This window comes from Fukomys damarensis, unplaced genomic scaffold (genome assembly GCF_012274545.1).
Source record: "Fukomys damarensis isolate Sample0158 unplaced genomic scaffold, DMR_v1.0_HiC HiC_scaffold_22, whole genome shotgun sequence".
Taxonomy (NCBI): domain Eukaryota; kingdom Metazoa; phylum Chordata; class Mammalia; order Rodentia; family Bathyergidae; genus Fukomys; species Fukomys damarensis.
The window spans coordinates 4,787,527-4,803,995 of record NW_022900934.1 but is presented as its reverse complement, the minus strand read 5'-3'; the positions used below and the strand labels follow the sequence as shown (position 1 = coordinate 4,803,995).

The following is a 16,469-nucleotide window of genomic DNA, read 5'->3' as shown; positions in this document are numbered from 1 at the left end:
AAAAAAAAAAAAAAAAAAAAAAAGCTTTGAACAAAGAAAAAAAGAACCTTATTAAAGACATTGCCATCATAAGTACATCAAAAATGAAAGCTAATAATGTGACCTTTCCACCTATATAGTTCCATCTCATTTTCTTATGTTGAAGCCAGTCTAACATTTTAAATCTTTAGCACCTAATGTAGTTTACTTTCCTATAGTGTTTTCTTCCGGCTTTCATGTTTTGTTTTCTTCTAAAACTTAACATATTTTATTGGAAGTTAGCAGGCTTCCACCCCAGAGACTGATATTTTTTCTCACAAAAACTAATAAAGGTTTATGTTTGTGGGCATCTGGGTCTGGCATTTAATTTGACGTCCTCCTATATTTACACAGTTCTTACTCATTTATTTACGGGTCCTTGATTACCTGTGGTGCACCAGGTGCTAGATCCTGAAATAGTGTGCTAGACAGACATTCTGTCTTCCCTCCCAGTTTATAGTCATAATTTTACTTTTCTTTTGGGAAATTTAACATGACAGTTTAATGGCCAAAGGGTTAAACTCACTGATGAGGTGACAGAGTCCGCAGCTGTGTGTGTGAATTCTGTGTGTGCTCCCCTGTGAGGGCAGTTCCTGTGGTAAGAGGTAAGCCACGAGAGACAGAGCCGGATGCAATGCGGTCACGGCACATCACACAGGCCGGCTTCAGAGTCAGTGTGTAGAATGAAGACTAAGTGTGGGTAAAATTCTTGTCTTTAAACATTGGCATCACATTTGGGAGGTGATGCCCACACCAGGATCTGTGCTGAGGAGCCGGGTTCGATGGAGAAAAATGTTTCACATTTTCCATCTCATGCTAATCAAAAGAAATGGCCCACTAAATCACCCTCCCTATCGAAATGATTATTTCTCTCTCTTTCCTTCTCATCCCTCTGTGTGTGCAGTGGAATGAGGAAGGGGAAGAGGGATAGGAAGAAGCTGAACGTGCAGAGTTAAATTCATAGATGTGAAACGAGACACATACCTAGCATGTGAGAGTTGCCACTGCATGAAGATAGCAGAAAGGCAAGTTGCAGCCTCATTCACATGGTGAAGGTAAATGTGTACTTGTGTCTAAGACAATCAGCCTCTAGATTACAGGGTGACCTCGCCAATACCCAAGCACAGCTACTGTTCTGGAGAACTGTTTATAGCATTATTTTTATCTCTCTTGACAGTTTGGGAACCCAGAGTGTAAAGGACTGTTGAACAAATGAATTTGGGAATTACAGCATTGAGTTCAATTAAAAAGGCTTTTTAGCTGAAACAATTGTTTACAGCACCATATTTAATTCCTATAAAACTGTATTCTAAACTATCTTGTGAGAGACATTTCCGTGTTACATTAAAAGTTTTTGCCTTTGGTAATTAATGGTTCATTTGCTTTAAAGCATTATGTCATCCTCTTTTGCTTAAGAAAAAGATTAACTTTTGTGCAGGGATAATGGGCTTAAATATTTAAACAAAAAAAAGTATTTAACTGGTTTTCCCAATTTTGTTGTTTATTTTCCCTTCTCTGCAGTTTCGTGCCTTGGCACCAATGTACTACCGAGGATCGGCTGCAGCTATAATAGTTTATGATATCACAAAAGAAGTAAGACAATATTTGGTTTTTCTTGCACTGCTTTGGCAATTCTTGAGTGCTTAGATCTCCAGTTGTTTTACTTCTGTGTTGCAGGAGACATTTTCAACATTAAAGAACTGGGTAAAGGAGCTTCGACAGCATGGCCCACCTAATATTGTAGTCGCCATTGCAGGAAATAAGTGTGATCTTATCGATGTCAGGTAACTTATTAGAACAAGTGATTGCAGTGCTGATTATTTGTTCCTTTTCTTAATGAGTAATATCCAGGATGAGAATCTTGCTTTTATTGTATCTCTGACATTGAAAAATTTCTTCTTGCTATGTGGTTGGAGCCTGAAGTTTCAGTCAAAAATTAAGGTTTCAGGCATTTGGAGCTAATTGTATTATATATAGAGAGAAACGAATGTGCAATTTACTTAAACACTGGTCACATTGCATTTGACATTATGTGAGATCAGTGCTGCCCCAAGATTCCTGTGATGCAGGATACTTGAATACAGAAAGCACGACTGGTAGTTTCTCTGCACCACTTGCGTGATTTTCAAAGCAAGGAGTTTTTTTCTTTTAATTTGGAAGGGAGGTGAATATAGAAAACTTTGCTGTTTCTTGATCATTCCATTAGCTGCACGGTTATGTTACGAGTGGTACTGAGTTTTATTTAAAGGCAGAAGTAGGATAATTGGGAAAGTCATATGTGAGGGCTCATTCAGCAGCCTTTTGGGATATCCCTTGTCATCATAAATCTGGTTAATAACTGGGTAGGTGGGAATATTGTTAAAAGAATTTCTGATATGCAATTGTTGTCTTCCAGAGAAGTCATGGAGAGAGATGCTAAGGACTACGCTGACTCCATTCATGCGATTTTTGTGGAGACCAGTGCAAAAAATGCGATAAACATAAATGAACTCTTTATAGAAATTAGTGAGTATCTCTGTGTCTTACGGGTTTCCTCTGTGCAGAACAGCTTCAGAGCTGTCTTTCTGGTGAGCGTCCCTAACTTTTTGAGTAGTGTAGTCTCTGATACTCTCCTCAGTGAGATGAGATTTGAGGATATGAGGATGGCCTGCTTTCCAGTCATGGTATAACTGCTGGAGAACTGCTGCCGATTGACTGTAGCCCTTCTGGAAAGAATGTCACTACTGAATAAATAATGCATAAGGCATTGAGGTTATGGAAGCTGTCGTGTCTCTAGCTCTTTCTGTATTTAAATGTGTTTCAGTTAGTCATCCAAGGTCATCAAAAATGAACAAAATAAAGGGAAATGAAATGTAGGTATGATTCCACTATAAGAAAACCCTGAAAAAATTAGTCGGCAAAGAAAGGTAAGTCCTCTCTTCCTCACCTTCCCCTGCTCTTTCCAGAGTGTTAATATGATGGCACTAGATGGGAGAGAGACGGCTGCATGCCTTTGGGATCGTCTGCAGATTGTATCTGTTCATTCATTTCATTCAAATTCATCAAAATATTTATTAGGAACTGTTCCAGGCTCAGGGGAGACAGCATAAAGAAGATAGACACAGCCCTTGCTCTCCTGGAGTACATGTTCTGCTGAAGGAGGCAGACAGTGAACACCAGATAAATAGGATCATTTCAGATAATAATAAGAGATAGGAAGAAAATAATTCAGGATAAAGTGAGGGTGCTTGCAGGTGGTCAGGGAGGGCCTCTCTGAGGAGGTGGTATCAGAGCTGAAGTCTGACAGAATGAGGATTCACATTAACTGAACATGGCAGACTTGCAGATGGAGGGAGCTCTGGGCCCTGGGGCCCTGGGCCCAGCTGTAGCAGTTGGGGCCAGGCCACATTATGGGCCTCTGGGTGCCCACTTGCTGAGGTTGTTATCAAGTTCTATTTTGGTTTGGTCTTTGTGTTGCTGTCTAGTTTTCGTAAAGATCTTTATTCGAGGCCAGGGACTTGGCTCAGTGGTGCTGCCGCCTGCCTCTGCAATTGCAAGGACCCAAGTTTGATCCCCGGTACCAAAAAATAAATAAAAAGATCTTTAGTCATATGTCATGTGCCCATTGTTTAGATTTGACCACTAATTCTCAGAGTACTTTGCAGATGACCTCATGGCCCACAGCCTGCTAGTAACATGTTGTTGACCAGCCCTTCATTTCAAAGTTAGAAGATATGGTGTTCCTTGTTGCCCTAGATGTAAATGCCAGGTATCCAGATGCATTCTTCAAAAGCAATATAAGGCTAATCAGGAATTTTTAACAGTTCTAGCCAAATATTTCTGTAGGGTGTTATATTTTAAAACTATCACTGTTGGTTTGGTTTTGTTTCAGTGTTCTTTACTATAGCAGTATTAAAAACAGGAAGGTAGTGCACTATACCAACAATGGAATTCTTACATGAAAACTAGTATGGCAGGCCAGGGATTTAGCTCAGTGATTCCGGCGTCTGCCTCGCAAGTGCAAGGACCTGAGTTCAATCCCTGGTACCACAAAAAAAAAAAAAAAAATAGTATGGCAGGGGTATACGAAGTGCAATAGTGAGAGAACTTGTCTAGCATGTATGTGTGATGAGATCCTAGGTTCCCCAGCACCCCAGCAAGGCATGGGGGGGTGGCTACCATGCACATACTCATTTTAACTGTGAAAAATAAAGATATGTTTTAAAAAATGAAAAGAATAGACTGGAAAATTAAATTTTTTTGTTCACTAGGTGTTGTAAAATTGCATACGCACAGTGTGTGGTAGACTGGCTTTGTGTTAAAGGGTAGCATACTTACAGAAAAGGACGCTGAGCAGGAGTACAAGTCCAGTGACTTGTCACACATGGAATGGAGCCTGTGCTTAGCACTTAGGCTCAGACAGTGGCCCTTCCTACCTCCAAGGGAAACCACCGTCCTGCCTGCTAACTCTTCAGTTGGTTTTACCTGTTTTGTGGCAGTTGCGGGTGGGTAGCTGCTATTTTGGTTTTTCTTTTGGTTGGTTGGTCGGTTTTGAGATAGGTTTCACTATGTATCCCAGGCTGGCCCTGGACTCACAGCAATCCACCTGCCCCAGCCTCCTGATTGTTGGACTTGCAAGTGTACACCACAGTACCTGGCAACTGTGTATTTTAAAACATTCCGTTTATCCTTTGTCTGGCTTCTTTCATTCTTTGTTATTTTTTTATCATCTGTATCATCACATACCTGTAAAACATGCATTCTCATGGCTGGTCTGTGTCAGTGTCTAGAAACAGAGTTAGGAGACAGACAGGCAGGAACTATCCAGTGTAATTATCCAATCAAATTAAGCATTTGGGTAGTTGTTTCCAACTTAGAGCTATTACAAATAGTAATGCTCTGAACATTCTGGTCATGTCCTTTGGTGAACATCTGTACACATGTGTTTTTAGATATCTCTTTGCTCAAGAGAAGAACTGCTGGGTCACTGGATCTCCATGTGTTCAGTGTGACCTTACTGCCAGTTTTCAAAGTGGCTGTCCTGCTAGTTAATATCGGTACCAGTGGTATATGAGAGTTGCTTTCTTTTTCATATCTGCTGAGTGGCTTCTGCATTTCCATGATGGTGATGAAATTTAGTATTTGTCCAAATATTTATTTACATTTACATACTATCTGGGTATCCTCTTTTGTGAAGTACCTTTTAAAAATTAAATCTTCTGCCTGTTTTCCTATTGGGCTACCTACCTTTTTCTTCTTATTTTGTACCTCATTGGATCTGAGGATTTATTGATTATATGTACTGGAAATTTCTACTCTGTGGTTTGGCTTTCATTTCTTTTTTTTTCAGTTCTGGGAATCAAACTCAGGACCTTGCACTTGCCAGGCAGGCAAGACAGTGCTGAGCTACATCCTCAGCCCTGAAGTTTTTAATCTTAATCTAACCTGATATGTCCTTATTTTCTTTAATAGTGAGCAGTTTTTTAGTTCCTGTTTAAGAAACCATTACTAGTTCATGAAGATGTTTTCTCCTGCTTTCTTCTAAAAATATTCATTCTTTTAAAATTTTTTGTTGCATTTTACAGTTGCCTCTGTGATGCCAGCTGTATTTGTTTTTATTTACTGAGAAACACCTAATGATAATTTTCAGCAAAGCTTTAAAATAAATTTGCTATTTATTCACAGCAGTGGGTATGGGCATTTGAAAAGTTGTAGGTCACTTTCTAGTTGGTACAGAAACCATGCTCATTACTGCCCAGACAGGTTATGAACTGCCCAAAATGGTGGATCCTCAAGGTTTGCCCACCAAGGACCTGAGGGTTATCACAAATTCCCTCTCCACCTTATTAATGTCAGAAGATGTAGCTGTCCATTCATTCCATGTTTACCCAATACTAGGAACACCGAGATAGAGGAACAGGATCTTTTCCCCCAAGAGCTTAGGATCTAGTTTAAGGAAGCTAGGCAAGTAAACAAATAGAGCATGCTTCTGGTGTTTTGGTGGATTTTAGTGTCTGAGCTGTTGGGGAATTAGGAAGTTGGGAGGGCATCAAGAGAAGCTTTGTACAAGAAGCAGCCTTTTGAGTTATCAGCCAGATAGGTAGATGGATGATTCAAGGTTCCTGGAAATTAGCATTATGCTTCACAGAGCAGTAAACTGAAAAACCTGTTCATTCTCACGTGTTGCTGGTAGGAAAATAAAGTGACACAGCCTTTTCAGAGAACCATCTGGCAGCATTTGTCAACATTTAAATTGTGTGTCCTTCTTACATTTGTGCTAGATAAGATGCTGGGAATATGGTGTATGAGTTAGACAGATGCCCAGGAGTAGAATGGCATGCATGACCTGGCTCCTCCACACTGTTTATTCTATGCATATACCATCGATAAATACTGAGAGAAAACTAAATATCCGTCAGTAGAGAAATGGTTAGATACATACACATGATACAGTATTATAGAGGTAATAACGACGCAGCAGCTCCACATTATACTGTGCTGAAACAATCCCAAGACTTATTTAGTGAAAATAGCAAGGGAGAGAACAGTGCATACTGTTGGCTCCCATTTGTACCCTTTGCGGGGAGGGGGTACCAGTGATCAAACTCAGGACATTGCACTTGTGAGGCAGGCAGCTACACCACTGAGCTAAATTTCCAGCCCTGTTTGCTCCCATTTGTCCCTCAAAAGAGGAGCTGATCTGGGGAATGAGACATACCATAAATATTTTACTAAGTGCCATGTGGTATCCTTGGTGCTAGACAGAAACAGGACATTAGTGGAAAAATTGGTGACATCTGAAAAACAAGAGTTAATGGTGATGTGGCAGTGTTGAATTCTTCATTTTGACAGATGATCACGGTGATACAGTATAAGATATCAACATTGGGGGAACTGGATGAGAATATACAGGAACTCTAGTCATCTTTGCAAGTTTTCTGTAAATGATTCCAAAGTAAAACATTTAGTAAACTTTTTTTTTTTTTACTTTAATGAAACCTGTCAGATTGCATGAGATTGCATTGTTGGTCTGAGAATGAACAGATTTGGAAAGTTGAATCCAATTCTCTCCCCTTCTCTGTCGGTGTAGGTCGAAGAATTCCATCCACTGACGCCAACCCGCCATCTGGTGGTAAGGGCTTCAAACTCCGAAGACCGCCATCAGAGCCAAAGCGAAACTGCTGTTGATGAGCCTCAGCCTCTCAGACTTGATGAAGTAGGTGAGGTTAGAAATTGGCAGGAGGGCTGCAGGCCCTGCTGAGCTGCTCTTGAGTCTTCTTCATACAAAAAGGACTTACAGAAATTGACCAGTTCTGTGCTCTTTGAAGACTGCAACAGTGTATTTCAGTCTGCAGACTTGTATTGTGTCAAGACTCTGGTGTACAAAGGGACTGCGTCATTGGCTTTTGACCTTGCTGAAAGGAACATCTAATTGTATGAGTGGTAGGATTAAATTGCTGAGTACTTTTGTAATCAAGGTTTTATGTAACATTTGTAAAGGGAAAATTAGCACTTTCATGGTCTGTGAAAGAGGGAGACTTTTTGGAGATTTTCATTTCCTTGATTTTCCATTGCCACTGTTAAAGGGAGTTGTATCATTTAAAATGTGGTAGAATTTTGCAAGTGGGGAGCTGGCAGTTATTCTTTTAAAGTAAAATGGGTTATTTCTAGGGTGGATGGAGATGATCACATCTCTGCTCTGCTGGGTGGATTCGCCGCAGACCTATGCAGTGAGCTGACGTCATGGCGGCAGCTCCCACCTCACTCGCGTTGGGTTTGATTTTGACTGTCGTGTGTGGCACCACACACATTATTGGTACCTCTTTAAATAAGCTCTGTGAACATGGTGGTGGTAGAGAGAAGGTGCCTGGACAAATTGAACTGCATATATTCTAAACGGACTAGCATAAAAAAGAAGAGAAGAAAGTACAGGAAGTAATGTAAATGCTATCAGTTTTATATTTAACCCAAGTATTTTGGTGAGGAAAACAAGTTGCTTAGCATATGTAAAGTCGTCTATATTTATGAGACCATTGCTTAAAGAATATGTTATGTAAATACATTAATAAATTGTATCATTCAACACTCCATTTAATCTTGAACCCAATCTTGTGTATGCCCACCCATTTTCAGCCTGTCTGTGAGATACTCTGAGGCACATTTATGTTGTACAGAGAAATAAGAGCACTTAGCTCGCAGTCTCTTGTGGTTTCTCTGCCTTCCTTTCCACCGACCCTTCTTCCCTCCAGATCTCACTGGAAATGGTAATGAAAGACATAGTCTGCTTTGACAAGCCTGACTAGTCTTTACTAGCGGGGGGGTAAAAGAAGGAGCTCCAAGCTCAAGTCATTTACCTGGTTTGGTCATTTCTGTTAGCTTTTACAGCAACTTCAGACCAACTGTTTGAAGAGCACTTTCCTTGTCAACAATTTAGCTTATCTTTCTGTTTCCTTTATTTTCCCCTGCTTCTGTTAGTGGTTAACAACTCTTTTCCCTCAGGGAGCCTAATGAGGTTTTTAATACAATCTAAAAATAAAGCACTGAAGTGAAGTTGGTGAAAATTTGTTCCTGGTCTAATTTGGCACCCTTCCAACCTGAGTATTGTAAGAAAAGGAAATTTACAAGATTAAATAGGAAATGAAACAGCTTGAATTTCAAACTAAATTGTGTTTTCAGAGCTATCCTTAAACTGAACAGTCAAAAGTTTTAAAAATAATTGTTATTTTTTGTGCCCCCCACTTGATATGGATAGATTTTAATGGGAAAATTATAACTCAGATTAAGTTTAAAAAAAAAAAAAAGAAGCAGCCTTTTCCTAGTTGTACATCTTAAGCATTTGACATTGTTTTGTTTACTAAAATCATATAGAAAAGATGCAGTTAGTGAAAATTCTCATGCTGTTTTGTATAAAATACATGTAGATTCTTTATCTTCCTAGCATCTTGTTTCCAAGCCAGCATCAAATTAGCAAACTAGTAAAGAAGACATGTGATTCTCAGAGCTGGACGCTTTATACCTAAGGGTGGCTTGATTACATTTTATGTATCTTCAGGTGTTCCAGGGCATGCAGGCACCACCCTGGTCTGTCCCTAGCATTCCCACTGCTAGGCCTCTGTCTCCATGACAACAAAACAAAAACAAAGATTTCTAAACTCATTACATAGGAGGCTATGCTTGTGTGGCCTTTTCTGCCTTATTTCACCAAAAAACAACTACTTCATGACCTTCACCAAACCCGCCACCAGATGCTACACAGGTAAAGGGAAGGTCTTCTGAGCCTCATCTAAATGCCTCTGGTCGCAGCTGATGTTCTAGCCCAGTGCCCTTTACAGCTGGTTTCTCTTGCTGATTTTTATGCTCCCATCCATATGTAGAGAGTGACTCTGTTTGACCATAGCCACTTGTCTTATTAACAGCACAAGTGGCGTGGAGTTTGTGCTCATGCATTTCTAGGACCTATTTGCCCTCATTTTCACCAGTCTGTCCAAGAAATTGATAGGGTCCTGTTTCTCTTGTTATTGTATCATTCCAATACTTAAGAACAACGTTTGTGTCTCGGCTCCATAATTCATACTCAGTGATAGCAGGAGGAAAAGGTTTTTACTTACTTTGTTTGCATCTAAAATGCAAAGATAATTATCGAAGTCAAATCAGTGCTTTATTTTGAACACATTTTGGATTAACCTAAGCAGTGATCAAAAAATTATGAGTAAAACCTAGACTTCAGAGAAATTAAGACATAGCCCATCCATAAAAATTTTTTGGTTCCCTCACGACACAGCCATTTTTTTTAATTTTGGGACTAAACAGAAGGGAAAAATCATTAATTAGCTGCAAGTGTGTATTGATTCTATTCAGAGAAATTGAAATAAGCTCTTTGCAGGTGTCCAATCCTAGAAACCATTGGTCTCCAGATCTCTCCTACATAAGTGTTTTTCTGATTCTGTGATAACTAATTAACTATCATGTGGTGATTAAAAGAACATAAAGTAAGAGTATGATTAAGTGTCCTTCATTTTAAACTCTCTGTAAGAAGTGATTGGGGAGAAGTACCTACTGCAAGCTCTTCTGTTTCCAAGTGAAACCTCCATTGCCTGCTTGTCAGCCACAGTGAGGATAAGTTCTGCACAGAGCAGCTGCAAGGTTTTTCCTTTTAAAATAATGTGCATCCTTGTTTCCTGTTTGTGATGCCTCTTCTCTCACTGTGCTCCTATTACCTACCCATGGCTGCAGGGATCGAACTTTTCAATTAGACTTGATCTCCTTAAGTTGGCCAGTGTCCTTGTGGAGGTTATCAGTTCTCTTTATTTTTAAATATATAAAGGGGAAGAAAACTACATTTAATTTTAGAACTTCTCTTTTATATCAGTTCCTTGTCTCGAGAAAGAAAATAATAGCTAGGAGGCCTCCAAGAGAGTTGCAGGAATGAAAGTGTCCTTTACACAACTATTCCATGGCTTTGCTGGAACTATCAGCCAAGAATTTGTGTTTTTATGGCTTTGAGTTTAGAGGACCAGTTGGGATCATAGTAACACTGCACTAATTGGTATGTTGGCCTCCCGGAGGCATTTGTTCAGCTACGTGCACCTTTTATACTCTGAGATTGGATGGCTGAAGATTATATAAATTGTGTTTATCACCTTTTCACTCATTCTCTCAGAACAAGGACATGATGCGTGGGCCCTCAGATCATGAGCTATGGCTTACAGTGTGTTATTTCTGTAACAGATGAGCCCCTAAACATCCAGCTGTCTCCGTAAGACCTGTGTAAATAATGAGAGAATTATTTTTTTTCCAGAGAAAAGCTACTGGAAATCCTTTAGCTTTGTCTATACTAAATACCAGCTTTAGAGCATTTGGAGAAATGACGGCCCCCACACTTGGGCCGGCTCTCCTTACTAAACTCATTAGGCTCTGAATGTCTGTCTTGACACTGACAGGAGAAACATAGATGGCATAAATGATTTAAATTTGTTTAAAAGGGATGAGTGACAGTTTTTGTTTACTGTCTGATTTTTAAGAGATACTCTACCTCTTAACAGTTAATAGTTTTTAAAGGAAGAAATGGAATGTATCTTCAACGATCAGGCTGTTAACTAGGTACCTGCCTTCAGTCAGCTTCATTAATCAAAAAAATAATTTTTAATGAGGCTCAGTGGCAGAGCAGTAGCCTAGCACTTGCAGAGCCCTGGGTTCTATCCCCAACACTGCAAAAAAAGAAAAAGGAAACAGTTTGTTTTTAATGGTTCCAGGTAATGTTAGGTCGTCCTGTAATACTATGATTAAAAATATTCCAGGCAAAAAATTACATAGGAGATAAACAGTATACTGTATAGTTTTAGAAGAGGGAAGTGGGAACGGAATTTAGCCCAGGATTTAAAAAACAATCTCTGCAAATTTCTTTTGACAGCAGAGTTGCTTGTCTTGACTTCCAGTAATAGAAAACCAGGCAATTTGATTATCTGATTTGCAAGAAACATTAATGAAATTCCAGGGCATTTGTCCTGTTTTATGTGCAAATGAAAGTCTAAAAAATATTAGAAAGGCATTACGTTTTTCATGAGCCTCTGTTTTTTTTCATCTAAGGGAATGAAAAGTGAGAGGCCTGTTGTGATGAATTTTCATTAGACATAATGAGGAAAGTGAATAAATAGAACCCAGAATCGCCATATTTCTCAGTTCAGACTTCAGGACTCTCTTCGCACATGGGAAAATGATTTACTTTCTAAATCTAGAAGCACTTCTAGTCACATAGATCAAATTTAATTTGATGATCTGAACCATCAGAAATAACTAATATCTGTGTTCTTTCCTTTCAGAGTATAATCAGTTATAGATATGCTAAAATATTTTTGGCTTCAAAACAAAAGGAGTTTGAAGTTTAATTTTAAAAATCGAAAACCTTTCATCTGTTCCTTTTATTATGTTGAGTATTTTCAATAGCAAGATTAGGGTATACCAACAGTAGATGGTGAAATTAAAACCATGATGTGTAACAAATTTAATACAAAAAATTTTAATTTGCTGCTAGTTCATTTTGAGATCTATGTGTTGCCCACTGCCTCATCAAAATGCTTCACAATTGCAATAAACAAGAGTCTGGGTAGCTTTCTGTGAAGAAAAATTCAGGTTCCATGTTCCTTCTGCCAAATAATGGGAAGTCCTAAGACAGTAATTTTTTGAGAGCGACTTCTTTAGTTGACAGTTTTAAACTGTAGACTTTAATGTCTTCCTTAACCGTGCAATAGAAACAATACATGCTTTTTTTATTGAAGCCACTTCTGGATTGAGAAACTTTCTAGTGTTTAAGGAAACCCTGTTTAATGCAGAACTTTGGAGGAAATTATCTTTTTTTTTTCTCATTAAGTTTACTGGTACATTTTAGGTATACAGTACAGTTACATTCATCATTGGGATCTTGTACCTTTACATGACAGTTCTTGGTTCTCATTTTTTCCCCTTGTCCATGCCCTCCCTTCACCCCCTCCTACCCTCCCCATTGAGGAAATTATCTTTAAAATACTTTAAAATAGCACTTTGTGTATGGGGCCAGTAATCTTCACTTAGAGCTGGAATTGTGAAGGAAGCCACCGAAGCCTCGGACGTGCCTCTGCCCCAAGGCCAACTCAGAGCCTGCCGCCCACCAGCCAAAGTGGGGCCCAGGACTGGGCAGTGCACCTATGCCACTGGGGAGCATCGTCAGCCCTCTGCCCACAGTGGCATTTGACTTTGCTTTGGGGCCTCATCTTAATATATTTGGCCATTATCAATTTTTCATTAAATTTTTACTTAAATTATTATTTGTATCCCCTGGCATTTTTTTTAAAGTAGCACTTGAGTTTGTTTGACTTCACATACTTTGTATATGAAATTATTACAGAGTTCACAAAATTTTTTCTTAGATCACACACATGACACGTGATGTCAGAGGGACCAGTCAACTAAGAATAGGGAAAATCATTGGCGGCTGGCTAGTCAGGATAACTGATTAAAGACCGTTTTGAAACCATTTGTTGTACTGTGTAGACAGCTTTGTCACTCTGGAAGAGGTGGTTTGGGGTTTTGTTTTTTGGTGGTTGTTTTGCTGTCATCCAGCTCAGTCTTTCCATCATTTCGCTTTGTGAGTCAACTCATTATCAATCATTCCTCTGACCTTGAGCATTTAAGTCTACCTTCTCTGTGATTGAAGCAGGAGCTTAGCCTTTCTTCCTTTACTCTTCTCAGTGTTCTGAAGGCTTCCCTTAGAGACCAGCACCCAGGACGTGAGTGCACGGGGCCTTCTGTGGTTGCAGGGACAGGGTTGGGCCGCTCGGTGCAGCTGGAGGCCAGCTACGTGCAGCACGGTGAGAAATGCAAAGGCCTGCGGAGGTGAAGAACTGCAGGACTTCAGGAAGGGGACAGGCAGCATGCACTGCCAGTGGGAGCGCAACTGATTGACAAAATGCTTTTCAGTGGTGATAGGATGATTTGCTTAAGTGTTAGAACTTCTGAGTTTGTAATAAAGCTTTGTTAAAGTGTGTAAAAACCCGAGTCAGACATCTAGAAGGGAAACAGCTATGGAGATGAGCCTAGACATGAAAAAAAAAAAGCCAAGCCGTCATACCAGCAATTCTTATTTCTCCTTGAATATCATGCCTTTTCAAGACCTGATGCAAGGAGTAAGATATTTGTGCCTTTTTATAATAGCACCTATTATGAAAAAACGTAAGTCGCTTACAATGTTGGCCACTTTGTAACACTATAAACAGCCAGATTTATAGCTGTGGCTTCACACTGCATGATGAACTGCCTGGTTACCTGTAACAAAACACTGTAATGATGGTTTGCCAAGCCTGTATGGATGTTTGAAGACTTTATTTTTGCAGTCTTAATCTTAGGCTGGACCTAAGTCTGTCATATGATGTCTGTATTGTTTGTAGATGCTGACAAAACAAAACTAAACCTTTTGCTTTTTCTTGTATAATTTTTTATACTTATGCTAGTTCTAGATAGTTTGCAAATGAAGGTAAAGTTGGCATACTTTTCGATGATACTGTTTTAGCTTGAATATTCTATAATAAGACTTTTTATAGAGTATCCCATGCTAAATCACTCTAAAATTTGTTCTAAGAAGGGTGTATACATTTTGTTAATAAAATACTGTTTATAAATAGATGTATTTGCCTTTTAGTGGTTTGTTTTTGCAGTATTATTCATCACAAATTCTTAACTAAGCATTCTGAAGTCATTTCAAAATGGTTTTTTGGGAACTGAAGTCCTAGAACATCTGTGGCCCTGGTGGTGTCTGGTGAGCACTGTGCTGTTTGTATCAGTGGATACACGGCCTCCACATCTCTGTCTTGCACTCCTCTGTGTGGGGCCAGCGTGTCAGAAGTTAAGATGGGGACTACCGGGGACGCTTGGCGGGAATACTTCTGCCCTGTAGCAAGAAGGAGTAAAGCAGCTGTGTGGTAGCACCTGTCTAATCCCAGCATTCTGGAGGCTGAGGCAGAGGATCACAAATTTGAGCCAAGCCTGGCCAATTTAACAACTTAGAACCTGGCTAAAAAAAAATTTAAGGGGCTGGGGATGTAGCGCAGTGTAACGGCCCTGGGTTCAATCCCCAGTATAAGAAGAAAAGACTGGCACTATGAGGAACCTTATTTCCTAAAAGAAAACTGGTTTGATACAGTTTTTTGAGACAGGGTCTTGCTATGTAGTTTAGTCTTGAACTCACTAAGTAGCCCAGATTGGCCTCGAACTCATGGCCGTTCTCCCATCTCAGCTTCCCTAGTGCTGGAATTACAAGTGTGTACCACTATGCCTGGCTAAGAAAAGGTTTTTACTTGACTTCCATTATTTGGGGCATTTCATCAAAGATCCCACATTTGCCTCTGTGCTGTAGTTTTGCTAGGAGAGAGCAGAGAGGGTTTGAAACTGATAGTTTTTGAGTTTGAGTCTCAGCTTCTCCCTTCTCCACACTGTGTGACTCTCAACAAGGTACTTAGCCTCTCTGAGCTTTGTTTCCTCCATCTTCACCAAGGGTTAGGGTAATAACTGACTGAGCACATGTAGCAGTTTTGGTGGGGCATTTATGAAGTTCAACACTGATGAGTAAGCATTCATATAGAACTTTTATAAGCCATCTCCCTGATAATCCCCTTCCGATTCAGGTGGGACAGCTATTCAATACTGGTTTGGTAGTTTGCTGGGTTTTGTTTGTTTGTTTTTATGAGACAGGGTCTCCTTATGTAGTCCAGGGTGGCCTTGGGGATGATCCTCCTGCCTCACCCTCCAGAGTGCTGGGATTACAGGTGTGTAGCACTGTACCTGGCTGCTATTTTTTTAACATTTTTAAAGATGCTGTATGTACCAACCAGGTGTGGTGTTGCACACCTATAATTGCAGAACTCAGGAGACTGAGGCAGGAGAATCACCGCAAATTCAAGGCCAGCCTGAATTACATAATGAAACACTGTCTCAAACAAACAAACAAAAAACAATAAAGCTACAGCATGTATAGGAAATGCCATAAATCTTGAGTTCAGCTAAATTTCACAAACGTTTCTCTCCCTCATGTCAAAAAGTACATTAATGACATCCACATGTCAGAAGCCTCCTCAGTCACTGTCCTATCTTTCTGACCTGGCAGGTTAGTTTTGTGTGTTTTTGTACTTTGTATCACACTATAGACAAACATGGTAGGTGCTCCTGGGCCTGGCTTCTTTTACCGTGGTATATGTAATGTTCACACTCACCTTCATACATGTGAGCCACCATTTATCCATTCTGGTTTTTTTTGGGGTTTTTTTGGGGACAGGGTATCACTATGTAGTTGAGACTGACCTGGAACTCACTGTCTAGCCCAGGCTGGTCTGGAACTCAGCGATCCTTCTACCTCAGCCTCCGGAGTGCTGGGATTACAGGTGTGAGCCACCACGCCTGGCTTCCATTATGTTTTGATAGATGATGGCTCGCTTCCAGATTTGCTGTCAGGAATGTACTGTGAACATTCTCACGTGTGCCATTGGTATATACGGGCATCTGCTTCGGAATGGCAATTACTGGGTCAATGGAGATACATATTTGTTTGCTTATTTTTGTTTTAGTAAGTACAGTTTTCTAAAGCAGTGTACCGATATAACTCCCTCCAGCAGTAGATAAGAATTTCAGTTGCTCAACATCCTAACACCTAATCCATTCCTCTCCCAGTTTGAGGTCTGGAAGTCTATTACTCTAAGCTATTAACATACAAAAGTTATATCTGAGGAGAGAGGCTTAGATGACAGAACCATCACCTTTTTTTTTTTAACTTTCCATGTACTTCTGTACATTTTAAGGGTTTTTTCTTATTTAATCACTAAAATTTGTACTTTTTCTTTTAAAAAAGATCAGGAACTCTTGCACTCTAATCCCATCTTTCAAAGCTTGGATGAAAATTGACTCAGACACACTAAAATTGTATTGGTCTTATTTTTCTCTTTAAAAAAATG

The 16,469-nt window shown here is 39.7% G+C and overlaps 1 protein-coding gene across 1 annotated transcript in view; it reads left to right on the top strand.

Moving 5' to 3' along the window:
• Rab22a (RAB22A, member RAS oncogene family) overlaps nucleotides 1–12,400 on the top strand; it is a 51,835-nt gene extending 39,435 nt beyond the window's left edge. Inside the window, exons 4-7 of the mRNA XM_033766973.1 lie at nucleotides 1,540–1,611; nucleotides 1,696–1,802; nucleotides 2,414–2,523; nucleotides 7,088–12,400. Of these exons, the coding sequence (XP_033622864.1) occupies nucleotides 1,540–1,611; nucleotides 1,696–1,802; nucleotides 2,414–2,523; nucleotides 7,088–7,185 (387 nt within the window). The 3' untranslated portion in view covers nucleotides 7,186–12,400. The remainder of the gene's footprint in view (nucleotides 1–1,539; nucleotides 1,612–1,695; nucleotides 1,803–2,413; nucleotides 2,524–7,087) is intronic.
• Nucleotides 12,401–16,469: the final 4,069 nt, after the last annotated feature.